Source organism: Peromyscus eremicus, chromosome 2 (assembly GCF_949786415.1).
Source record: "Peromyscus eremicus chromosome 2, PerEre_H2_v1, whole genome shotgun sequence".
Classification (NCBI taxonomy): Eukaryota; Metazoa; Chordata; class Mammalia; order Rodentia; family Cricetidae; genus Peromyscus; species Peromyscus eremicus.
Genome location: NC_081417.1, coordinates 34,464,309 through 34,491,010, shown reverse-complemented (window position 1 = coordinate 34,491,010; position 26,702 = coordinate 34,464,309). Strand labels below are relative to the sequence as shown.

Here is a 26,702-nt window from a genome sequence, read left to right as displayed (position 1 = left end):
GCTCCGACTCGCGGGCGTAGCTTACGCTGCGGAGCCCGGTGCCCGAGTGACAGCGGCGCGAGTGCAGGGCAGGGGACCCGAGCCGCGCTGGCAGCTCGAGCGGTTGGCAGCCCTCGCGTGCGCCCCACGAGTCGCCCCTTCCCGGCGCTGCCCGCACCGCACCCTCCCGCAACTTGAGTCAAGTTGACAACTCCCGCGACCCGAGCCACCCGCACGGCGCACCCCTGCCCTGGGAGCAGAGGGAGCCGCTGCAGCGGCGCAGGGGACGATCGGGCGGCGGCGGCGGCGGCGGCGGCTTGGCCATGAGGGCAGCGCGCGTCGCCTAACTCGTGGCTGTCACCGCCGCTGCAGCGGGACCGGACGGGCCGGGCGATACGGGGCAAGCAAGCGGCCGCCAGCAGGAGGCGCCGAGCCGGGCGGCAGGCACAGCCCGTGGCCACCGCCGAGCCCGGGCGGGACTGGCCCCGCGCGCACTTCAGCCCCGCGGCAGTTCGGGGACGGACAGACTCGGGGTGCAGCCTTCGCGTCCCGATCGCGGTGACAAGCGCTCCCGGGGCCAGGAGCTGGGTTGTCTGGCTCGGGGAGAGTGAGGTGGTCACGGTGCTGGGCTCGTGCGGGACCCGGGGCGTCGCGATGAACATCGTGGTGGAGTTCTTCGTGGTCACTTTCAAAGTGCTGTGGGCGTTCGTGCTGGCCGCGGCGCGCTGGCTCGTGCGGCCCAAGGAGAAGAGCGTGGCCGGCCAGGTGTGCCTCATCACCGGCGCGGGCAGCGGCCTGGGCCGCCTCTTTGCTCTGGAGTTTGCCCGGCGCCGGGCGCTGCTGGTTCTCTGGGACATCAACACGCAGAGCAACGAGGAGACCGCAGGCATGGTTCGTCACATCTACCGGGACCTGGAGGCGGCCGACGCCGCTGCTCTGCAAGGTAAAGTGCCCGTGCATTGTTGGGTCAAACCTCCCCCAACCCGGCAGGGTCTCCACACACCCCTGTCATGGGCAGCCCGGCTCTCCAGGAAAAGAACACCCCGCTGGTCTTCTGGAAGGCGAGTGGAATTTGCCCCCTTGATGAGAGAGCACGATTTTCCGTGTTATCGGACTGGAAGTGCGTTAACCCCAGTCATGTAGGAGAGCCTGTTTCTTAGGCACCACGCTGGGGTTTCCTAAACTCCGCGAGTACTGGACCTTGCTACCACCACGGGTTTAGATCCGAAGGCAATCTCCCAGTCTAACTTGCATGTGGCATGATGGGAAGCTAAAATGTCTTTGGGAAGTTGTTCCCACGATGGACTGAAGCAGTTATCTGTTTCTGTGAGGTCTGAGCAGCTTAGGCTGGAGCTCTTTGGATGGTTTCACTATAACTTTAACTCCGGGAAATTATTACATTGTTTCCCCATCCTTAAGTAAATGCTGTAGTTACCAACCCTAACCGAGAGCGAGTCCCTTCCTCCTGAGAAAAAGACTTCAGTGATTTCTGATCTTTTGTAAACTTCTTTCGTGGTTTTGGGGTACCCCAATCTGCATCATCTTATGTGCTTAACGACTAGTTAGCATCTGAAAAAAAAAAAATGTAAGCCTAAATGGAGATCATGATCAGCTCTAGATACCGGTCTAGGAAATTTGATGGTGGCTGGATTGCCTTGGACTCTACTGTCCGGCATGCCTGTCATTTGATACCAAACTTACCAGAACCTGTGTTTTTTATGTGAGGTTCAAAATGTTACGTTTTCAAAGCTTGCGTGGAGACAACAAATTTGAGCATTTGTGCTCCCTGCCCAAACCTAAGAGAAAGCAATATTCATTTTTAGGAAAGGGATTTTGATTTTATATTGTTTGAACTCCAATGTGGTAAACTTGCATATTAACTTCCAAACTCCATCTGTGAGATTAATTCTTAGGGGAATCGGTTTCAAGACAAACCAGTGACCTCTATTCTTTCATGAGAAACTTCTCATTCATTTCTTGGCTTTGAATGAGTTCCGATTTTTGCTTACAATTTGGATTTGTGAGCCTTGGAGTGACTTTCTGTTTTGAGCTCTCTAGCCACTGGCTTCCTCCTCCCCACCCCCATCTGAAAACAGGAATGTGTAATGTGTGTTATTCTCTGGGCTGAGATCAGTGCTTTGCAGGTGTCTAGCTCCAGCAAGTTGATCCCATGTGGTCTACTTGTATTGGACTTGCCACAATTACATGACTTTCCCCTAAGCAAGGTTGTCCAGTAAATTGCTGTAATTCCCAAAGACTTTCAGGGGAGGAAGGCAGCTGTAAGCTGAATTATTGGCAAGCATTACAGTGTTAGAAATTTGAAGCTCACTGTAGTGTTTTGGCTTTGTATGATTTTTGTCCTACTGCCTGCCATGTGGCTCACTTTTTGTACCCCTTCTCTCTTCCATTCTCCCCTCATCTGGACTTCGGCTGACAGCTGGGAATGGTGAGGAGGAAATCCTGCCCCCATGTAACTTGCAGGTTTTTACCTACACTTGTGACGTGGGCAAAAGGGAGAATGTCTACCTGACAGCTGAAAGGGTCCGTAAGGAGGTCGGTGAGGTCTCAGTCCTGGTCAATAATGCCGGTGTGGTTTCTGGACATCACCTTCTGGAATGTCCGGATGAGCTCATTGAGAGAACCATGATGGTCAACTGCCACGCACACTTCTGGGTAAATATAAATGTCTTTGTTTTTTTATTCCTGGGTCCTCAGTGAGAAGGCGGGGAGAGAAAGACTCTCGTGTGCCAATGTGAAAGCCACTGACTCCTCCACCTCTCACGGGTGTCTGTGGCTAGTTTAAGCTGCTCCCCTTCGGTATTCCTCAAGAAGGTAGAACTTGACTGGTGAACTAGTTTGAAAGATTGCTGTAAAAATAACAAGAGGGAGGATAAGTCCTGGCTTTGTTTATTTAGCTTCTGTTGAGTTTATAAAACCCTGGTTCTTATGAATTCGTAAAGTCGGGTTAGGCTTCCAAACTACTGCTCAGCCACATTTTAGAAAGTGCCAGAAATTCTGAGATCAGCATCTGTGGTTCACTGGGAGTGGCCAGGCCACCCTAGCAGCTACTTAACATCCATTGGGCCATGCACATTGTTCAGATGGTGGACTTCTCAGGATTGTGTCAGCTTATCCGGTGCCTCAAGATGAGGAGTCACCTTGAAAGGACCACGGAGAGGGGAAGGGGATTTATGAGGCTTGGTGAGCCAGGGATTCAAACAATCCTGCAGCAGCCAGAGAGAGCGAGGGGTCTTCTGTTCCCTACTTTTTAGCTGAATTGTCAATAAAGGTAGATGAGACACTTTCTCCTCTAATTCTGTGCATGCTGTGTTGATCCGTTTTATAGTTTTTTTCTTTGTATTTCCCTTATGTAGACAGAAATAATCCAGTAAAGAGAGGTGAGGAGAATTAAGAGGGAGCTCAGTGGTAGAGTGCTAATGGAGCATGTGCAGGGCTGTGGGCTATACCCCTGCACTAAGGGAGAAGGAAGAAAGGGCAAGGAGATAGGATTTTACCACCACCACCACCCCCAGGCAGAGATGTCTTCTAATAGAACTCAACAAAGAGCCGTTTCTCCTAAATAGGTCACATTAAACCTCATTAATTTTTTAGCAACTGCTTAAAAACTTAATCTGGCTTCCGAAGTGTTCAGGTATTGCTTGTCCAGTATCAAGGCTCTTCTCTGGTCCTGGATGAAGCTTATCCTAATGTTTTATTTGGAAACGTGAGCTTTATATAATTTATTTCCAAGCTTCTGGAAACTAAGATATGAATAAGCTGAGCTCACTCGTTGCTGCATTTTAAATGAGTGAGGAGATCACCGTGTAGTGTTTGGGGGATTGAGCACACACATGTATATGTACATAGGTGTGCAAAACAGACAAGACGTTGCTGCTGGAAGAGCAGGCATCGAGTGTCACAGCACTGACATGGGTGAGTAAAGGCCAACTGAGTGGACTTGGCAGGTTAATTTGTCAAGAATCCTGTGTGTTTATAATTCTGCGTAAAAAAAAAAACACCCCAGGCCAGGCGTAGCCTCACACACCTTTAACCTCAGCACCTGGGAGACAGAGGTAGATGGATCTCTATGAGTTCAAGGTTAGCCTGGTCTAATAACATAGTGAGTTTCAGGCCATCCAGGGCTGCATAGCAAGACCCTAACTCCAAAACAAACAAAGTAAAATAAGATCAGCATTTGATTAGAAAAGAAATTGCCGGAAGAGTAGAGTGTCCGTATTTGAAATCTCTGTATTTGAACTGCCACAGAGATTCCAGTTGATTTCAGTTACCTTGTCCGCCTTGAAAACATGCACATCCATTGGGAGATTAATATTAACCAGACACTGATTTTTTTTTCCCCTCAATAACCTTTGAGGTGATGCAAGATTTCCTAACTGTAAACTTTAACCTTCACCAAGCTCCCTCAAGTTTCACCTTCTTGACTATTCTCTGCATAATCGTTTTGCTAACTATAAAATTTTAAATATATCCAGGTCTTTAAAGAAACCGCACAGCCTTCAGTTAAGTACGGACCACAGAACAGCAGCATATCTTCTTCAGATATGAAATAAGTGTTGATTCATTGTTAAAAAGACAGTCCACAGCCTCCTGTGAAAGGGTGCAGACTGATCTAGTACAGCATCTGGCTTCTTTCTAACCTAAGGAAGAAATCACACCAACTCTTCCCCCAAACCCAAATTCATGTGCCAAGGGTGAGCTGCACCCCTCCTACCCTCCTCACTGAGCTTGGGGAAGTTGCTTAACCACACAGTTTAGGGAGTTCTTGGAAGCCTGGTTGGTAATGACATCACTTTGTATTAAACTATGGGAGGCTCCTGAATTCTCCAGCTGTTTTTCCTCTAAGCATCTAAACTGAAGAATTTATTTTCAATATTGAGTCAGAAAATTCATTTTAGTGTTGGAATTTCTGACTTCTTGCCAAGACTTCACAAACCTTTGGAGAAGCTGAAAGTTAGCAACTGAAACATAAAAGAAGGCTGCTTTTCATCTTTACGGTGGTTGCTGTGGGGGTTGAAATAGTATTGCTGAGCACCACTGGAACTCAGCTTCCCTTCTGGTTTCCTTAGTCGAAAATGTTAGTGGTGGCTTTTCCAAGATGTATTGCCTTGGCTTCTACCATTCTTGTTTCAGAAGAAAATAACCAGTGTGTCTTTTGACTATGCCTGGGCAGGGAAAAGAAGTTGCCCCATCCAGTTAAAATTGTAGATCCGCTGAGCGAAGAGTACATTCAGCTGTTTGGACAGATCATCTTGAGCCAGACTCTTAAGTAGCCGTCAGTGTCTGTTTTCATAGACTAACAAGTTGTGTGTTGACCCTGACTCAGAGTTCAGGTCTTGTTCACGTAGGCTGAGCTAGCCTAACGTGGGACTTGCAGCTTGGTGGTGCCCTGCAAGCTCCACCCACTGCTCTTACTGGCCAGCACTCCGTCCTGCCCTCCTCCTCTTAAGGTCTATTTCAAGATGGTGGTGTGAGCTTCCCTCCCACCCCGCCTTCACCGGTACCTGGGATTTGGGAGCTGGAAGGAGCCTTAGCATTGCCTCTTTCAACACCCTGTTTTCTGGGCTCTGCACATGCTAGATGAGCACTTTACCCGAGCTACACCCCCCCCCCCCCAGCCTCATCCCTTTTTTTCCAGTGAAGCTGCAGTTAAATGAATTATGTAAAACTTTTTTTGTTTTTTTTCCCTTTCCGCTAACTTTTTGTGGTATATATTGTCATTTTGTCCTTTGGTGCATAGTAAGTGCTTTTTGAAATAACTTTGTCTCCATTGTGCCTTACATAACAAAGTTGATGACAGATTGTCTGGTGGTAGTTTGTTATACCTGACCCCCCCCACACACACCCCCACACACCTGGAACTGTATTCTAACTTAGTTAATAAATATTTGATCATATGTAGCGGGCTCTGCTTAAATATTTAGAAGGTAACCTATTCAGAGAGCACGCACATGGGTCCATGCTGTGGGTTCTGAAAGGGGAAACATCATTCTGGACTAACTCAAGCTATCGACTTCAAATCAGAGCTGCCTTCCATTCCTTGTCTGTATCTCCTTTTGTTTCCTACCCTCATTTTTCATTCCCCTGCCCCACCTCTGTACTCTTTTTTCCTTAGTGTGCTAAGCCCAGTCCTGGGTGTAAGGCTCGGGCTTTTGAGAAGACAGCTGTTAGTGTAGCGGTGTGAATCAAACACACCTTGAAGCCATGGCGGCCATCATTCATTGTCCCTGTGACTCAAGAAGAGAGCCTGCATTGCTGCCGCTTCCTGCCTGCTGAGCCACGCACACTCCTGCAGGCAGGAAGGCTTTTCCATTAGCTCTCATGTCCGGCACAGCCCTCCGTCAGCCATGACACCAGCCTGCAGAGTTGGTCTGTCCCAGCAGATCTTCCAGGGGCCTTCTCTTGGTCTCCAGTCAGGAAATGAATGATGTGGGGGGAGGCTTTAGTCAGCCTTGTCTGCTGTGGAATAAGACCACAGTGCATGCTGGCATCGAAGTCCTTCACACAAATGCTGTCTCAGTGAGAGGCAAGAACTTGGAAACACGCTCCATTCCACCAAGTATCATACTAGCCTGGCCTCCCCACACAGTGACTGCAGTCTCACGTTTCCCCAAAATAATTAACTCAGCTTCACTTACTATTTTTTTGTGGAGAGGAGTAGAGTGTTAGTTTGTTTCTGAGCCAGAGTTTATCTGTAGGTCCTTTTTAACCAAGGAGTTCTGTTTGGCCTTTATCAAAATGGCAAACTGATCTCCTGATTACCCAAAAGAGGAAAGCAGAGGTATTCAACCCCAGGCCTTTTATGTGCAGAAGAAATTCTCCATGGTAAAGGACTAAATCTGTCAGATCCCTAGTCAGTAATTTACTTCTATTGATATGGTAGTCAGACAAGATAATTGGTAGTTAATTAATAGACCACTTAACTTAAAAGGTTTCACAGTTTTAAAATACTAATTACTGAATTCAGCATTTATCTATATCCAAACGTCTAAAGTGTATTTAGTTAAAATCCATCCAAGAAAAGTAAAAGCCCACCAGCTAGAGCAGAGTAAGGCGGCACTTAGCGACATTAGTGTGCTACCGCTGTACCTAATGTCTCCAGAATGGTCTCTGGTAATGAATGTTTGAGTTCTTACGTGATTTACTGCCTTTTAATCTTCTATGCTGTGTTCCTGTATTCCCTGACTGGAGAAATCTAGTTTGGCTTAAGCTCTCTTAGGCTTAGAATTTAAAAGTTGTTGTTGTTTTCTAAAGTACTCATAAAATTATTTGTCTAATGCTTTCTCCTTCATACTATAATATTATAAAACTAAATCTTTTATAGAATATCACTTTCCTGTTTTAGAGTAACTGCTGAAAATGTGGAGTTTGTAACCTACTTATGCCAGAACTGGCTTCTGTTACCCAGTCCGTGTCCTATGCGTAACTGTGTGAGAGCACAAGAAATCAAAACAGTGTCTGAGCCAAGGTCCAAGTTGGCATACTTTGTCAGGTTCTTGGGGTAGTTGGAAACTGACGAAACATCTCTTTAGATTGGCCACTGCCTGGAGGCATGTACGACTGTACTTTGTACACAGAAAGAGATCATATGCATATTGTATTTTGAATTTCTATGTTTGATATATGCTGGGCCCGAATCTTTTGCTCCTAAAAGTCAGATTTTACAACATGATAAAATGTACTTTTCGTTACTGGTGTAAGCTGGGAACAAGATGCTATCTCGTATCAAAAGCTCAGCCCCATCTTTAATACAGTGTGATCTGTGCCTGCTTATCAGACTTATTTAGGAAACACTGCTGGGTGGCCAGTTCCTTCACTTCTCAGCTGTCTGGACAATGAATTAGCAGTGCTCCCTCATTGCCTGATACTAAGGGAAGCCTGTGTTCTCGCAGAATATGGCCTTCATCACCTCCTTGCCATGCAAAGGTGTAGGCACCTGCTCCCTTCCTTCACCTCTTAGCTCTCTCTCCACCCTTAAAATACTGGCTCCTTGGCGTTATGTGCTCACACCCGTTCTCACTGTGTGTCTATCTAACTGGGTGATCAGTCTCAGTTGCCTAACTGATTTCTTGGCCATTAGCAAGCTCATGCTACTCTCTCTTGGCTGGCCCCGTGTTCCTGTGAGGATACTAAGCTAACTCCCTCTTTCCTCCTTTCTCCTGGCTAAGTCACCAAGCTTGACAGCACTTGTCTAGCCTGTGCTCACCCATGAGCCACCAAGTCCTCGCTGGACAAATCTCCACCTCATCCTCATGCCCCTGTCACCTCTCACCTGGACTCTAAAGAGCCTCCAGACTTCTTCCCTGTGTCGATTTGCTGCCCAACCCAGGTTATCTAAACAGTGTTGAGTTTGAAATATGCCACTGAAAGCCTTGTGTGACCCTCTTGCTTACAGTGGGAAGTCGAAGGCCATTAGCGTGGTGTCTTGAACGGTCCAAAACTGATTATCATCTGTCTTCCCAGTTCAGCACCTGTTCTGTCCCCTGGTACTCTCTCAGCCTCAGCTGGCCTCGATGCCTCACTGTCCTGAGAGCCCTGGGTAGCCATGCTTCACTGAAGTGCTTCTGCCGCTTGAGAAGAATTTGTTTTATTGGGAGACAACAAAAGTCAAATCGTGTTTTTCAAAAAATGTCAAATATGGTGGCTTATGCCTGTAATCCCAAATTTTAGGAGGCTGAGGCAGGAATGTCGTGAATTCGATGCAGTCTGGGCTGCAGAGTGACTCCATGTCTCAGAGAGACAGACAGATGCACGTCACACCTGTGAAAGAGAAACAACACCAAGTAGTGTCTTTAAGATGAAGGCCCTGATTGACAGTCCCCAAATTCTCCGTTCAAGGAATGGCCCCTTGTTGTTTGATCCCACGTGACTCGTGCTGTTTATCTCCATTCCTTGAAGCAAAGTTGGTATTTATTCTCTGTGCCTAGGAGTTTCTCTACCCAGGACTTTCTTCATTATCTGCCCGAGTGGAAATTAATCTAGAAGACGTGTAGAGTGGGGCACTCTTTAGCCCATGCTGATGCTCACACTGAGTGGCTTTTTCAGAAAGGCTGAATGGAGAGTGCCCTCAGCACAGTCTGTACCCATTCACAGGACTGTTCCTGGGGAGCGGGAGGAGCCACAAACGCCACAGTTAAACATACAGCCGCCCACAGTCTCTCGCTTTATTCTTTCCCCTTAAATTTGTTTGTGGTCCAGTTGTTTGTGAGCCATTCAAGATCTTTGCAAATTCCAGTGGGTTGATTCTGTGACCTTAGTGAATTAATTTTCTGACAGTCAGAAAATTACCGGCAGCACTTTAATAATCTTACTTGAGAATTAGAAGAGTTTTAAGTAGGAGTCCCTTTTATTTAAGGCTTTTCTTGGGATAAGGGATATAAATAATAGCAGAGTCACCTAAATTTCTCCCTCAGTTCTTTCAGAAACTAAAAGGGAGCCTCTTGAGTGGAGGCAAACGGCCGGCTTGCCTTTCCTCAGATCCTGCTTTGTGGGTGAATTTGCAGAGGCCATGCTTCGTTTATTTACTTGTTTTTGTTCTGTTCAGTGATAAGCAGGAGGCAGGTGACTATGGTACACATGGCCGCTGGCCTTGAGAAAGTCTGTTTCACTGGAAGTCCAGAAACAAGAACAACGCTTGATCAGAAACATGAAAGTTCCACAATAACCATATGATAAGGTCAAAACAGAAGCAAAATATGGATATAAAATTACCTTTGGGCTAAATATATATGAGAAACATAAATAAAATTTGTGTTTAGACTTGAGTTCCACCCCCAGGACATCACATTTAGCATATGTAAATATGGAAAAAATCTAAACCCTTCTGGTTCCAGGCATTTTGGATTAGGGAAACAACCTGTACCCAAGATGTTTTTGGACCCCCAAACTGTACTTTGCTAAAGTTCCACTAGGGGGTGTCATGGCAGGGCAGATTTATATCTTATTTCCTACAAACATAAAACATAACTAGATTTTCCCTAGGAGAAAGGACCCTTTGTTGTTAATCTTTAGAGTATGGCAAAAAAAAAAAAAGAGAGAGAGAGAGAGAGAGAACGTCTTAACAGTCACCAGGAATAGGGATCTCCGCCTGCCTCACTTGAATGAGTTAAATCCAGTGTTTGAGCCTCTAATTCCCAAACTCAGTCTAAAATGTGTTAATCTTGTTTGGATTAATTAGTGATTCCTTATCTCAGAGGGTAGTGCAGTATGTTAACTATTCAGAGCGCCTTGCCTTCTGACTTCTGTCTGCCATCCGGAAGCTCCTTTCACTGAGTCCGTCCCCTGCCCCTCCCCCCACCACCCCCCAAGCATAATTAGCAAATAACTCAAGGAATGGGAGCTTGGACTTTTTTCTCTGAAAATATAAAGTAAGAAGGAAGCATCAGAAAATGCCCCTCTATTGTGACTTAACCCTGGCTGGCAGAGCATGGCCTCAAGATTTAGTCACACTTCCCGTGGCATACCTGGCCGACCAGTTTCAGTGACCTGGATCTCTGGGTTTGTGCAGGCTTCCACATCCCCACTTTCAAGAAGGCTTTCACCCACAGGAATGTGCTTCCTAAGTGTGGACTGTTCATGAATTCCTTCTTTCATTTTCATTGTATTTATCAATTCTCTTAAAACTCAAGTGCACACCTGTCGGGGCCCATTTTCCTAAATGCTTGGAACCTAAAATTAAGTGAACAGGGAGAAAAGGAATCTCCTTTGGAAATCACAGAAGTGTCAACAAATGCAGCTAGAATGTTTAACAAGTGAGGGCCATTACTGGGGGACCGTGAGTGCTGCCACACCAGCCCCTTACAATGACAAGACACATAGAACAGACTCACATTTGAAAACCAAACGTTCCTTGGTCTGTGAAGCTTTCCAAGCTCATGCAGATGCTTTTGCTGCTTGCACAAAATGAGGATTTATTGCTTTTCCTTCAAATACCTTAGTGCTGGAGCTTTTGAATATTAACGAGGTTTGGTTTCTTAGTGTTATTCTAAGCAACGAGGCTCAAAATAACACTTCCCAAATCAGTGTAACTGGGAAAATATTTGTAATGTAAGTTACGTAAACACATGGGTATTTTGAGGACAAGTGAAACTTAAAATTCAAAGCCTCAATTTTCCCACCTGCAAATTGTAATTAGCATACTGCCCCCTACTGATTTCTCAAGGGTTTTTAAATGGGACGCTTCTAAGGTCTCTTGGGAAAGAAACATAAAGGGTAATTGGTGTGATCAGTTCTTTTAAATACTTCTGCACAGACTTGTAGTAAGGTATTTTTAACCTGTATTCAAGTATTTTGGTTCACATTTAAAACAGTTGTTTTCAGCCCTCAATCCAAAAGGACTGAAGAAAAGAATTAGAAGAGAGGTGTTACTGTGAAGTGTTTCTTCTGTTTCCCAGCATCCTCTGGGATTCTGGAAGAAAGGGGCCAGGCGTGTGAAACAACTGTTCAGCAGTGTGAGGCACAGGCTTCCTCTGGTGCTGACAACCGGGGTTTTAACCCAGAGTCCGGGCTGGTGCTGTGCGGAGGGCAGGGAGGACTGGCAGCTCTACATAGTAAGAACCAGGAGCTGCAGGAGCCTGAGGAAAGAAAGAAGCAACCCAGCCGAAAATAGACAGCACTCACCCCACACAGCCTGCAAATAGACGCTTCACAAGCCTGCATCCATTCACTGTCCTTTCCCTGTGGCATTTGAATACACTGGCAGAGTCTTCATCAACACGAAGCAGCTTTCATTTGAGCAAGCTTGCAGCAAGCCTGAGTTAAGTAGGGCCATTATCCTTTCAGTGGTGGGCAGAGCAGCAGTCTCAAGGTCTCCTACAAGGCAGGCAGGCAGGCAGGCAGGCAGGCAGGCAGGCGGGCGCTAGAACCCAGACCCTCAGCCGAAAGCTCCAAGTTAGAACGTGTAAAGTACTTGTTCAAAGCTCTTGTACAGTAGATTTTCCTGTGACTCACTTACAGTTTTTGCCCTCTGGTATAATGTAAGAATCTTCAAATGTGATTTTTTATTAGCATGGTAAGTTTAGCAATAACTTATTAACCCTAGCTAATATCCCCAGAAAGTTTGCTCTATAAATTAGACATGCATGTAAAATTCTAGATTGAAGAATCAATGTCACACTAGAATTTTATTACCAAAGTCCAGCTCCAGGCTTTTCTGTGCCCTTTCTGTGATTTCCCATGTCTATATTGGAGGCGGCCAAGATCTTGGAGAGTCATGTGGTTCCATCCTTGCTCACCTAGCTTCCTTCCTGGTTTATGTCAGCATTGCTAACTGGACCTGAAAGGATGGCTCATGAGAAGGCCTCTTCTACATGGACAGATGAGCAAGGCCCTGTAAGTGCGTGGTGCAAGATTTCAGTCACAGTGGGTTGATTTTGTTTGCTTAGCTCCTGGAAAATGCAAAAACCTTAATTCTGTTACATAAGTATCTTACGAGATCAGAATTCACATCGCTCTGTAAGGCTTCTCCTTAAAAACCTTAATCGTAGATTTTCAAAATCCTGGAGTTTCCACCAGCTGACTATTGCCGAGGCACCTGACTTGTACAGAGGTAATCTCTTCCTAGGTGGGTTTCTCACAGGCCCATCAGAGCATGGAAGCTGGGCTTGACTTGCTCCAAAGAAAGCTAGGGAGTGGGAGGGCCACTGTCTCAATGGCCCCACCTTCAGAGCATCTGTGGATTTGGAACTCTGTTGGATCTTTGAGACCTTGTTCTAGTGGAAATAGGAGCATGCTAGTGCAGAAAATGATCCAAGGCAAAGAGACATACCGTGGACCCCTCCGTCATCTCTCCATACAAGGCACTGGGGCCCTTTAAATGGTGGCCCAGTGCTGGACAGAGCAGGTGCCCTGCCTTGCTGGTTAACTAGAAGGAGATCCAGAGCAGTGGCAGCACTGGAGTCCAAAGGGCAGGCAGTCCCAGCCTGCCCTCTGAGAATCTGCATCTGACTAGGCAGTTGCGACTGTCTGAAGAGGAAAGGCTCTTCATTCTAATCTCCCGGCTTTCTCAACCCCCTCCTTCCTTTTTTCTTAAGCTAACCAGCCTGTTAAACTAGGCAAATGGCCTGTGGAACACTGGATGGAGCCCACCCTCCTCAAGATTTCTTTCTTTAAACAGAAAACAATCTGTGTCTGTCTCAGTCTCTGTCTGGGTCTTCCCACTTACACAGCAAACCGTTTCTCTATTGAAACTACCCACCTGAGTCATTTATTACCTATTTTCCAGGCAAAGTCTTGCTATATGGCCTAAGTTAGCCTGGAATTCAGTGTATTCCAGTCTCAGCCTTTCAGTGCTAGGATTCCAGAAAAATACCACCACACCCAGCTAGGTTTATTTTTTTAATTTAGGTTCAGATCTAGGGTACGAAAGGGCAAGTCTAGGGTGTCCTTGTTCCCTTGTCTCTCCAAGTCACTGTTGCCCTCTGCTGTAAGCTGAGTGGCAGCAAATGAAGAGCTGTGTTCTTCCTGCTTAGAACTGAACTGAGCTGTGGCTGTGGTTTGCCGGCTGGAGGGCAGGGCTATCATCCGTGCTGCTCTGCTTGAGCCCCAGCGCCCAGCCCAGGGCCCTGGCACCTTGGGACCGTTCAGGATTGTTGACTGACCGAAGGGGGGGCGGGTGTCACATATACTTGCTGTGCTCAAAAGGACATTTTCTCATTCAGAGTTCACAATTGAATAGTAGCATTTGGGGTAGGTTAGCTGGAGCTGACTAATGTGACTACTGCAACCTTCCTGTTACCTTGTAGTGTCGTTCTTGTTGAGGGAGGAAGCTCAGTAGTAAAACACTTAGTGTGCACGCCTAGTGTGCATGGCATGGAACTCCAGCATAACACATGCACACGCGCGCCCTTTAATATTGTTCAATTCCCAGATGTATCCTCAACATTATTGCCCTTCCCAAAGAGATTTCTTAGTTGTAAAGTAGTAGTGTAAAGCTATAGAAACTAAACGTGATGGGATATTGAGCACAAAAATTTGTAGGTTTTTTTTTTTTTTCAGAACAGAATATATTCCTAACCTTAAGAAAAAATCTTTCTGGTTGTATATAGAACTTGTTTTACTGGTGGCCGTGTTCCTTAGAGAATGGCTTTTAAGAGGCAGCTTTGCCTTCATGGGGCATGGGCAACCTTTGGAGACATTTTTTTCCTGTCGGCTTGGTGGAATTGGCATCGGGTGAAGAGGAGAGGCGTGCTGCATCAGCATCCTGAGGTGCCCCCAAGACACCAAACTTCCCGGTGGTCCTGAGTCTGTGACGTTCTGCTGAAGCACCAGATCCCATGTTGCTACTTACCACAGGCACCTGGGGAAAATACTGGGCCTGGTTTGCCCCTAGGGAATTCTGGGATAGCTGGTGGTATGTGGCCTGGACATCAAGAGAAGAACTTCCCAGGTAGTTCTGATGTATGGCAGGATTTGAGAACCACTGTTTTATAGGAAAAGGTGGTTTCTGTAATTCCAAAAGTTCCTTAAGAGTCGCAAGTGTTTTATCTTTGTGCTTTTAAGCCGCACCTAACTCAGCACAGGTAGCGTACATTTTTCAGGAGTTAACCCCTTGATTACACTTACCCCACGTTGAATAAAGAAGTCTTTTTAAAGTCTTGTAAGCACATTAGAAAGCAGAGAGGAATTTGAACTATTTATACTTGTGAATTACAAGGGCTGATGGTCATGGGGCCTTTGGAACAGGGCAGAGACATCCTGCTACAAGCAGCGGCTGAGCTGGCGTGGGTGTGCTTGTGCCTTCTGGATGGGGTTCCTGGTCACTAGTGCACAACCACAGTGTCTGCCCTTCAGAGGCTCTGTCTTAATTACGGTTTCTGGGAAGGGGTACAAGTATGAGACATGGGGTTTGGCAACAGCCTGCCACTCCTCAGGTGATAGGGCTGCAATTTTCTGAGCTATTTTCATTATTCCATACGAGTTATTAAATAGGTGAGGGGCCCGAGCTTGACCGCCCTGGACCTCTCCTTTGATCATCTAGGGAGCAGCGGGAGCAGAGGAGAAGTAGCATTTCAAAACCCATGGTCATTGTTTCTTTTAACACATGGAACTGCCACAGACTCAAGTAAAACAGAAAAAAATGACAAGTGTTTCTCGCAGACAGATTGTCCTTTTTAATAGATAAAAGGTATGGATGCTATGTGAAGAGGTGCAGCCACAACAACAAATAAATATTTAATGAGTCGATGTTTTACTGATCACCAGATGCTGGCAGCTGCAGTAATAGAGCTGATTCCCTATTGAGTCATTTACGAGAAGCTTAGGGAAGGAATGGTGCAGTGTGGACCTGTGTGAGTGCTCGGTGCTGAGGGACGAAGGAGAATTGTGACTGTAAACCATAAATCCTGGAGGTCTCCTTTGGTATCACAAATGAGTTCTTTCAAGCCAGGGAGAGGAAGGTTAAGTAACTGGCAGTCCGAACTTGTGACTTCTGGGTTCCGAAGACCAGTGTACTTTCCCAGCGGATGGTCTTGTCACCTCCTTCCTGATCTCTCTGTACAGCAGGCCCTGCACGGTAAGGGAATGTTGGAATCATAGCTCCTGCCCTGGGCTACATTCATCCCGTCTTTAACAGTGGGAAGACAAGTTAATGAAGCATTTATTTTTGCTGAATAACTAATGGTGTCATCATCTAGGTGTTCATTTGAAAAGCTGAGCTTTTATTAGCTTCTTGGTTGCAGGGCAACTGTAGGAGTCTTCTTGTGCATATGTGTCAAGTATTAACTGCTGATGCTGTTCAGCTTTAAACCATTTCCTATAGCTTCACGGTCACAAGTGTCTTAAAGGCCAGGAAGTGCAGCTCCAATACAAATGTGACTCTCGTGACATTCTTCAACCCCCAACCCCGCATTTAAAACAAATGTCGTGTCTCAATTTAATGGAAATTAAGTGGTGTTAAGGCTAAGAGGATAGGAGTTCCAGGCTCCACTGCCTTGGGGCTCTGTTGCACAAGTGTTCAGAGACCTTTCTGCCTCTGCAAATGTCCCAGCTGGGACAAGGAGCACAGGCTCTTGGGCAGCTCCATGAACAGCAGGATCTGTCAGCTGCATCTGAGAGAATCCATCAGTACATTCCCAGCAAATATACCTTATCTCTCAGCTAAAAGTATATTTGTAATAAATGTTGCTTTAACTAAATAGCACTTGTCTATGGCCAAAGTGATATCTTCAGATCTGTAAAATTCAAGGTATTTAGCCATTTATTCCTTACATAGAGTAACGTGTCAGCGTGTGTACGCTTTGAGCATATTAGTGATTGATCCTATTAATCTTCCTAAACAATTAGCTCTATTTGTAGTGCCTTAAAAAGTTTTCTCCAGGGGCTGGGGAGACGGCTCAGTTGGTAAAGTGCTTTGAAGGACCCAAGGTTAATGCCCACCATGCACATAAAACAGGCCAGGTGTGGTGTCCGTTTGTCATCCCAGCACTGGGAAGATGGAGACAGGTAGATCCCTGAAGCTCACTGGCTGACCAGTATAGCCTTAACCTTGAGTCCCAGGTCCCGGTGAGGGGCCTTATCCAAAAGGGGAAAAAAGGTAGATGGCTACTAAGGAATGACTCCTATCTCTGGCAGGCGCACACACACACACACACACGCACACACACGCACACGCACGCACCCACACAGATACACATATACAAAAAGTTTTCACTGTTGAATCAGTTTTCCAGGAGCAGTGACAGGCCTCACAGAGGAGTGCCACCAGGTTCCGTGATGGTCTTGTAAATAAGCAGAATGTTGTTTTGTGAGCCCGATAAAGACTCTGGTAGCAACACAGGTAGACTGAGCAAAATATAAGGAAAGATATTTGCTACTGAGGGGACATAACATTCCCATGTGTGAAATATTTGCTCAGTGGATTCTTAGTGGTATTCTTCCTCCTCCTCCTCCTCCTCTTCCTCCTGCTGCTCCTCTTTCTCCTGCTCCTCCTGCTCCTCTTCTTCCTCTTTATTTTTTCCTTCCCTAACTTGTATATCATGCTGTCATTTGGAGATATGAAAACCCTTAACTATGTATGTCAGAGCTGTTAATCCATTTCCCACTGTAATATAATTCATGATCCTGTTTGGCAATGAGCCTCTACTCATCTTTGAATATTCAACTGAGAGACAATACTCTGAAATATTTTTTTAAGATAGCTTTTCTGAAATTGTTCATAGAATGGTCTGGCAAATGTATAAAAATGTAGTGTGAAACCTTTTTTTTTCTGTTGAGAGTAATTAATTTTCCCCTTAGTGTCTGTGAACCTGAAATAGCTCAGATCAGTGAAACACGTTCTGCGTGTCTCCCCTGCACCTCCACGGTGCCTCTGCACATCTCTGAAGTTACTTTCCCGGGTCCCACATGCTCCACATCCTTTGTTGAACCTGACTGGTTCTGACACTGCAGGCCCCATGCTGCCCAGTCTATCATTAAGGGCACCCAGAGCAATCTGGACAGCGGGCTGTTGGAAGTTAATTTGGTGTAAACGTAGCTTTCAAAGACTCCTCAGGCTGCAGCATGCAGTGTCCCTCTGCAGCCACTCGCCTCTCTGTTAGGAAAGCCCTGCTCAGAGTGTAAATGTGACCCTGCAGTCCCTTCCAGAGTGCCCAGAGCTTGAAGCGGGACCCCGAGGAACTGTGCAGATAGTAACATGGAATGCCACTTTCTCCTTCTTTTCCTTTCTAATCCCACCATTGTCCCTTCGCTGCCCTCGGATTGAGGTGTTGGAGACTTGGAATAAATTTAATCACAGATTATCGAAGCCCTCTCTTCACACTTTACAGCCTGAGTCAGTTGTTGAAGAGTTTTCGTTTTTACAAACGGCGGGGAGGGCACAAACACTAAACAGGCCTAGGTCCTTTCCAACTGTAAGTGCACTGAACCCCCTTGTTTCAAATTAGAGTTATTGGCGTTGTGACCAATTGTGGCTTTTCAGGTGAAACAGTAGATTTCTTCCTCTGTTTCTTAGACCTGTGAACAAGATAAAGCAGAGTACAGTTGTCTGAATTTAAGTCAGGACCTAGGAAACCTTACCAACCACTGTGGGCATCAGCTAACGAGCCCAACCAGCCCCCTGGCCTGAAGATCCTGTCTAGATTCTGGTCTCTCCAGTTGACTTAACACAGGCTTGGTGGTCAGTGCACTTCCCGATTCCCCTTTCAGATCACACATGCCACCCATGCTGGAGTTCCTACCTGAAGTCACTTAGGTGTGAGGCTCAGATTTGCCCTGTGTGTTCTTCTAATGACTCTTTGAGACAGAGGTGACGATCGTGAACCTTAGCTTGAACTGACTGGTGTCATGGCAACTAGCACTTCACCTTTTGCTGGTCTCCACCTCACACATGCTACAATATTTGTGCACATTAATAATTCATTGCCAAGTGCCAGATTTCTTTGTGCTGTCAAGCTGTGTCAAGGACGGAATACTCTATGCTATCTCAGATGTCATCTAGCCGACTGTTGAGGGCAAGAAGAGTCAGAAAGGAAAACTAGTCGGCTTGCTCTAGAAAATTCCTGAGAATGCCATATTTCCTAGTCACCCATTTGCAGTATTTTTCTAACAAAGTAAGAGGCAAAGTTTATTTAATAGCGTACCTCATACCTCAGGCGAGTGTGCTTGCGGCAAGCTGTAGTTGCCCATATTCATTCAGGCAGCAGGGCAGTAAATAATAGCCTCAGTGCGCAGTGACATGTTCTTGACTTCAGCGGGGCCGGGGGCACAGGCTTCAGGGACACTGGAGAGATCCTGATGTGGGCACCAGTTACCTCAGGCTTGTCACTGCTTAGCAAAGGGTAAGGCGGGAAACCTGCAGGCTGACTGTGTGGCCTCAGATGGCTTTACCTCCTAGTGTCAACAGCAAATTATAATGGGTATCATTAGGAGTGTAGTGCCTTATAGCTTCACCTCCAATTGGACACTTTCTAAATAAAAATATGGACCTTTGTCTTAAAATGTCAAATACACAAAGGCACGTTCCATTTCCTTCATACAGAGGTTTGTGCCTCTGTATGGGCAAAGAAGTCATGTGCTTCAAATGGAATATTGACCACCGTTACTTTAAAAACTAAGACTAAAAAGCGGTTCATAACTGAACAAAAGACCCCTCCGTATACCATATACTAGCCACTCATTCTCTCCAGCAGTGTTGGTAGTGCACACATAAAGACTAATTATATGGCCATGTTTGGATTGTTTTGTTTCTGCCCCCTGTCTTAAACACAAAGTAGCTTCGCTTTCCAGATGACATTGCCGGTGAGTGAGATGGTCCAGGGACACCAGAGCAAAATTAGATCCAAAGCACATTGTTTTGACACTGTGTACCATCTGTCTCTGTGAAAGGTGGACTCAAACTGACTTAGATTTGATGCACAGGTGAGTACAGAATTCTGCTCCAAGACAGGAGTGCAGGATTGGGACACCAGCTCTTGGCTTACTAACTACTGCTTGGCCAGATCATTACATGGTACCTGCAGATAGTGGATGTTGAGGGAATACCTGTCAAGTGGCTACGCTGATATCACCAGACTCCTTCCTGGAGGGAGGAGGGGACCTTAATCAGTTTCAGGACTCTGCAACAAATTGCAGTTGAAGTCTACTTGGGAACTTGTCACCTGCCTTTGTTCTGTGCTGGGGATCTGGGTTAGTCGCTTAACACCTGTAGACAGGATCTAGCTCAGAAAGCCTGGCCCTCATCAGGATCTCACCTACGCTGGTGTATGGGTTTTCAGTCAGCAGTTGCCGAACACAGTCATCTAAGCAAGAAGACCAAGATCTTACTGGCATTTTAGACTGTGCAGTTTCTTAGCATGTAATGTCAAGTCCTTGTACTTACCTACATTAAGAACTTTTAAAACAAAAAAGTTAAAAGGCACTAAATTTATCCCTGTCTTTCAACACTAGGCAAACTTAATATAGACGATCCCTCCAACTCAGAATGGTTTGACTTGGGCTCCTTTGACTTTGTGATGATTTGAAATGGTAATATGCTCAGAAGGATTTGTGCCTTGAATTTTTATCTTTCCCCGGGCTAGCATTAGATGCTGCAGTCGGTCTGTGCTTGTGCTCAGCTATAGACTTACACAAGTGGTCTGAGCACACTTGGAGTGGGCCAGGATAAGCTGGAGTGTTCAGTAGATTTGGTATCGGAAATGCCCTTTCAGCTTACAGTGAGTTTATAGGTTGGCTCATAAGTCCCTAGGAAGGACCTCAGATGAGCATTAAGAATACATTCTCCTGGAGCTGGGGCAATGCTCAATTGATAAGGTGCTTGCTGTACAAGCGTAAGAACTTGACTTGGATCCCCAGTACCCACAAAGAGTCCAAGTATGGTGGTATAAATCCAAGCCTGCTACAGCTTGCGGGGACACAGATGAATCCCTGGCATTCACCACTCAGCCTGTCCAGCCAATCGGTAAGCTTTCTGACAGTGAGAGACCCTGTCTCAAAATCCAAGGTGGGAAAGCAATAGAGGAGGATTCCTGATGTTGCCCTCTGGCCTCTGCATGCACCCGTGTGCACCTTAACTCCCGCTTACACGCACACATACGTACGTACACACAAGTTTTCTGGCCTCTGCATGCACCCGTGTGCACCTTAACCCCATACATGTGCATACAGAAAACAGTTACACCTACACAGTTTTTAAATGAGCAAAGCTAAAATATAAGCTTTAGGCCTTTAGCTAATCTTAACTAGACATTTAGAAGATGTAGATACTCTTAAGACTTCATACTTAAGGATATATTTTCTGCTTTAGTTTGGAGTGTATATGCTCCTCTGTAAATTACATTTCAGTTCTATGCTATAACAATCACATATAAGTTATAGAGCCTAAAGTCGAGCCTTTAAATGGCCTGGAGCCCCAGCTCTTTTGTGGTATCAGGTTGACCAAGGTAATTATTAGTATATATTTGCCCTGCTCCTGTTTACTGCTACAAAGAAACACAATAGAACCAAAACGTTGGTGTTCCTGACAGCAACAGTGTGCTGGCCCCATGTGGTGTGAGAGGGATTCTGCCCCCGTATTTTAAGACTGATGGATCTATGTCTCTGAGCTTGTCTGGGACAGCCAGACAAGTGTAAAGCAAGCAGAATGAAAACATATAATGTAAAATATATAATAATCTCTTAGGGTGAATGATACACACTATACAACTTTAAGAAATGTAGATAAAGTCAAGTTGGTCTAGAATGATATTAAATAGCATGACCCGGGGCTGTATTTTGAGTGGCATGGGTGCTACATAATGCTTTGGGTTCAATCTCTCATATCAGATACACAAAGACCAAGATACCTTAAAGAATTATAGGGATTTTAAAAATTAGTGAAGATATTATTGGAGATTTTAGTGATAAGGAGCATTTGAAAATCATCTAAAAACTAGGTAAATGAGTAATTAATATTACACTTTGGTTTATATAGGACAGGAATGAGGGCAGATAAAAGTCAGCTTGGTATGGGTTTCAAAGGAACCCAAACAAACGGGATGTGGTTTGGGGGATGGGGTACTATGTGACGATCCAGGAGACAGTCTGGGCAAGACCCTGAGACACTTGGTGAAGATTCATCTGGCAACGCTTCTATGAATTGGAGCATGGAAAGCTTCAAAATTAATGGACTACTGTTCTTGATCTTGTCCACATGAGTTATCCAAACACTAGAAATGCATGCTCAGAGCCTGATACCTTAGCAGGAGAGTGTCTGAAATGGAACGCAGCTCTTCTCCAAGGAGGCTGTGCAGTGTTTTGTCTTTTAAGTTCATAAATCATGGGGACTGGTGCTGGCGGTAGACCATAACTCAACCGTGGACAGATTGCTCTTCGCTGCTTTCTTTTAAGAAGCAGGTTATAAAACTGTTGGGAGCCTGGTGGGATGGTTTATAGATCATCTTAAGTAATTCGAAGGATCTTTTTGTTTAAATACAGCCTGTGTCTTGGAGACAGGAGACAGTAGTTTAGTAAGAAGCGCATGCCCCCTCTGATTTTGCCACCTTGTTGTGGGCCTGCTCTATTATCTGCTACCCTGAGTGGGTGGACGTCTACCTTTGTGGGAGAGACCCTGCAGGTGCCCCGCAGCGGACAGTGAGCCTTCAGTGCTACAGTGTCCCATCAGTGCAGCATTCACATCATGACACTATTTTCCACTAAAATGGGTCTGTACTTTACCAATGCTTATGTTCTAAAATACCTCACCTCCTGCTAATCTACTTTGACTGTAAACCTTGGGTACTGTCACTGAGTACTAGGATGGCTCTTCATTCATGGGTCTGTCACCTTGGAAACATTGTCGTGAGGAAACCAACAGTATGGGGCACCTGCTTGTGGGTAGGCAGGCAGTTGCGCATAGACCAGAACACAGCTGAACCAGGGCATGAGCATGAGAAGGCTTCTGACCCAGGAGTGGTTCAGATTAGCAGATCGCTATCACTTGAAAGGTGATAAAGAGCCTTCTCCTAATGACTTTCTTTTCATCTCTGGATGTCAGCCCCCAAAGCTCTTGGGTTATAGCTTTGTGGATCACAGCTTATAATAGTCCTAGCAGGGCAATGATAAGGTGCTAAGTTAGCCAGACACTTAAAGGAGCGTCTCTTTGTGATAGGTGGAAGATGTTTTCAGATGAACTGGGAAATGTAATTTTTACAGCTTGGAGGTTGTTCTGTGATCTGGGCTTTAGAAGAGATGTGGCCTGTCAATTCTAAAGCTTGCATCTTGCTTCTTTCAGACCACCAAGGCCTTTCTTCCGACGATGCTGGAGATTAATCATGGCCACATTGTGACGGTCGCCAGCTCCCTGGGACTGTTCAGCACTGCTGGAGTTGAGGTTTGTCAGCTCCAAAGCATTTTCTTCATTCACACAGTTTGTCTTGCAGTGAACACGTCACAAGAGACCTGCTTCCACACCTTCTGGTCAGCCAGCGGTGTTTCCCTCTAACGCAGGACCAGCTGTGGAGGAGGGGCCTCCTCGGCCGTAAAATTACCGGGACCAATTTACCAAGTTGTCACAGCATAGAGGGGGACAGGCCAGTGCTCACAGAGCCCATTTCCATTAGCAGCTTTGCTGGATGGTAGAAGGCACAGGGTCGAGAATGGACCCATGGAGTGACATGGCAGTCTGGGGAGAACAGATACGTGAGGTCAAAGGCTCCCTTTCTGTTTTGGTCCACCTGCCAAAAGTGAGCTGCCTGCTGCTCGTTCAGTAGATGAGGTGCTTATGGCCAGGGGCAGGTGCTGTATAATTGTGTAGAACTGGGCTTCTTAACCCGTTCTCAACTGTGTTCAGATTATAAAACAGCTGCACACATTGTTCCCTAAGACTTGGCTTACAGATGCCTAGAAAATTGAAAACAGCACTTCTTGCAAATATGTCAATATTTCTGTATCACGTGCTCTTGAGTTCTAGTTGAAGTTCAGAAGATGTGGTGGCTCTTGCTGTTTTAACTTTAGATCATAATAGCTTATAGCCCAAGTTAACTTGGCTTTGTTCTCCTTGTGTTAACGTAAACAAACAGGTTTTTCAGTCTCCTTCACTAAACAAGAGACCATTTGTAAAGTTTCCAGGCACTTCAAAGGGAAGCTCCCTGCGTTTCTTCACTGCAGCCTTTTAGCTTTCATAGAACTGTTTGCAGTGACTTCCCCCAAAGTAACGTGATACTTGGTTGATGTGGCAAAAAGCCTTCTTCTGTTTCTGTGATTGCCTGAAAAATGTTGCTTCTTTTCTGAACCACATCAGATAGAGGTCCTTTAAGACAACAACTTCCTTCTCTTGCTTCGTTACCTATAACCTTTTGTAATGAACATCTAACTAAACGGGACCAGGAAGCTGCAGATCAGTTGGGAACATGTGCGCAGACTCAGCATTTCTGTTCTCTCTCTCATCTTGCTCAGGATTACTGTGCCAGTAAATTTGGAGTTGTGGGTTTTCACGAATCTCTGAGCCATGAGCTAAAGGCTGCTGAAAAGGATGGAATTAAAACAACTTTGGTTTGCCCTTACCTTGTAGACACGGGCATGTTCAGAGGCTGCCGAATCAGGTCAGTGGAAACCCATCTTCTTACTGATATGTGCATCTGATATATTGTGTACCCTAATAAAATCTGCCTGGAGATCAGGGAACAGAACAAGCCACTAGATAGAGGCCAGGCAGTGGTGGCACACACCTTTAATCCTAGCACTCCAGATTGATCTCTGTGCGTTCAAAGCCACCCTGGACTACATGAGATTGACTCAGTCTAGGAGAGAAAACAGAGCCAGGCAGTGGAGGCACACACCTTTAATCCCAGGAAGGGATGGCTGGGCAGAGAAAGCTGCATAAGACATGAGACAGGCACTAAAGGTTTTTCGGCTGAGGAACCACTTTCAGCTAGAGGCCCTTTCGGCTGGAGCCCCCTCTCAGGCTGAGGAGCTGGTAAGGGAAGAGGTGGTGGCCGTGGCTTGCTCTGCTTCTCTGTCTTTCAGCTTTCACCCCAATATCTGGCTTGGGATTTTTTTATTGAAAGACCGTTTAGCGATTCGTGTTACACTGATACAAGAGTAACATTAGGAAGATGTGTGGAGTTGATGTTCAGTCACTTTAACTGTCAGTAGTCAATCAGCCTGAGCTGAGTGGTGGCACATGTCTGTAATCCCACAGCACTTCTTGAGGGGCGGGGCCAGGAAAATTGTCCCAAGTTGGAGACCAGACTAGTCTACATGGTGAATTCCAGGCCAGCCAGGGCTACATAGTGAGACCTAGCTAAGAGAGTTCTCCAGTTAAGGTCTGTAACGTGGATGTATAAGATTGACAGGTGAGGGTTTGATGCCATGCTGGGATTAATTCCGAGTATCAGACAGGAATGGGCTTCTCTCCACCTTCCGGGAGGACGTAAAATACCCAGGATTTTTCTTAGAAGCTACATCGTTAAGAGTTATTTCATTTCTCTACTATTAGTGTTGGCAGATGATGGCTCCAGGACAAAAGTCCTTAATGTGACTTTGACCTGGATATAAAACAGTGTCACCGTCACAAAGGATTAACATGCCTTTTTTTCTAAAAAGACTGAATGTCACGCTACAGATTTGAAAGTTTTTTTCTTTTCTCTAGCAAGTGTATATAGCTAGACTCAGCACAATAAGATGAAATTATTTAGAGCTACTAACAATAAAATGGAATCCTCTCACACCTGAGAAGGAGGCATATGGGAATATGCCTAATATACCTAACCATTGGGTTTTACCTGACAGGCTTTCAGCAGAGTAAACACAACCATGAATGAGCAGGGACACTTGCTGACATGGAGAGCTGTGCTTGGGTAAATTTGCAAGGCAAAGGACAATAGGCAAGTCCCCCTGTTTGTTGGGGACTGTCCTTAATGAGCTGAACAAGTGATGGAGAGTGGTTTGAGTCACTTCAGTCTCCTGCTGGCGCTGAGTCTAGACTGAGAAATTAGCTCTAGGGCCTGGGATGTGGCTCAGTGTTGGAGCATGTGCTTAGCATGTGCAAGGCCAGGGTTTGGTTCCCAGCTCAAAAAGAAAAATGAGAGAGAGACAAGAAATTGAATTCTGGGTCTGCCTCTCGTCCTTGCCTATACCTGTGTTGTGCCTGTGTGCCTGTGGTGTGTGAGTTTGGTTCTGCATGGGAACCTGTTGCTGAGGGTCCTGTTTTCCACTTAGCGGAGTGGCAGGTGCAGAGGTCCAAAGCTGTGATAAGACATTGAGTGGTAAGAAAGACGTGGCTGTGTGAGTATTTAACATGCGATTTACCATATTAAAATGAACGTGGGTCCTTAGACTATAGCTTGGCAGGCCTTTGCCAGCCTCATGAAGTGTGGCTCTGGCAGTTTCATACTAGAAAAGGCAGCAGAGTTGCTTCTGCACAGTTTTAGCCCTGCCTCATAGAGAAAGCTACACCACTTGATAGAGTTTAATGTTTGTGATAACAAGTACCTCCTCTTTCTATTCAAAGAAAGCATCAGAATGATTTGAAATGCATCTTATAAAGCATCTCAACAACCTAATCTCATTTTACAGAAAAGCCAACTTATTTTGCTTATTTTTCTCCTAATTTATTTACTAGATGATAAAAATGAAGTGTGTTTATAATAGGAAAATGTGAGGCAAAACAAAAATACCATGAAGGAAACAAAATGTTCAGAAAATCTTGTCCCTCAGTTCACATCACAGTCTTTTGCTGTATTGTTTTTAGTCTTCCATATTGTGTTAATTCTGAATTTCCTTTTTTAATATAAAATTCCAGAAAAGAAATTGAGCCCTTTTTGCCCCCTCTGAAACCTGATTACTGTGTGAAGCAGGCCATGAAGGCCATTCTCACCGACCAGCCCATGATCTGCACCCCCCGCCTCATGTACATCGTGACCTTCATGAAGAGGTAAGTGAGGGGCCCTGCCCTGCCCTGCCCGCCCCCGACCTGAGGGAATGCATGGCCTGCCATTTGCTAACTAACTCTGCCTTTCCTTTGCAGCATCCTTCCTTTCGAAGCAGTTGTGTGCATGTATCGATTTCTAGGAGCCGACAAGTGTATGTATCCCTTTATTGCTCAAAGAAAACAAGCCACAAACAATAATGAAGCAAAAAATGGAATCTAAGAGTGCTTTGTATGGAGTGCCCTTTCTGTCAGGGTGGTTCAGTCCATGCACATCAGCAGTACTGACAGCCTCTGGATTCTAACCCCACGTCAACTTTTTTTCTAATCAACTTTTTAAAAAATAATAAAATGTAAATTAACTGAC

General features: G+C 45.6%; 1 protein-coding gene across 1 annotated transcript; it reads left to right on the top strand.

Moving 5' to 3' along the window:
* The first annotated feature begins 408 nt into the window (after nt 1–408).
* Rdh10 (retinol dehydrogenase 10) lies at nt 409–26,702 on the top strand. Its single transcript, XM_059253988.1, has 6 exons — nt 409–922; nt 2,417–2,652; nt 22,700–22,798; nt 23,863–24,008; nt 26,210–26,341; nt 26,435–26,702. Exons 1-6 carry the CDS (start codon nt 634–636, stop codon nt 26,556–26,558), a joined length of 1,026 nt encoding a protein of 341 aa, XP_059109971.1. The 5' UTR covers nt 409–633; the 3' UTR covers nt 26,559–26,702.

Excerpts from the sequence above, each read along its gene's own strand:
- Rdh10 (XM_059253988.1), top strand. The coding sequence starts at position 634 with ATGAACATCGTGGTGGAGTTCTTCGTGGTCACTTTCAAAGTGCTGTGG. Across the intron at positions 923-2,416 it reads CGACGCCGCTGCTCTGCAAG|CTGGGAATGGTGAGGAGGAA; the intron begins GTAAAGTGCCCG and ends TTCGGCTGACAG. Across the intron at positions 2,653-22,699 it reads ACTGCCACGCACACTTCTGG|ACCACCAAGGCCTTTCTTCC; the intron begins GTAAATATAAAT and ends TGCTTCTTTCAG.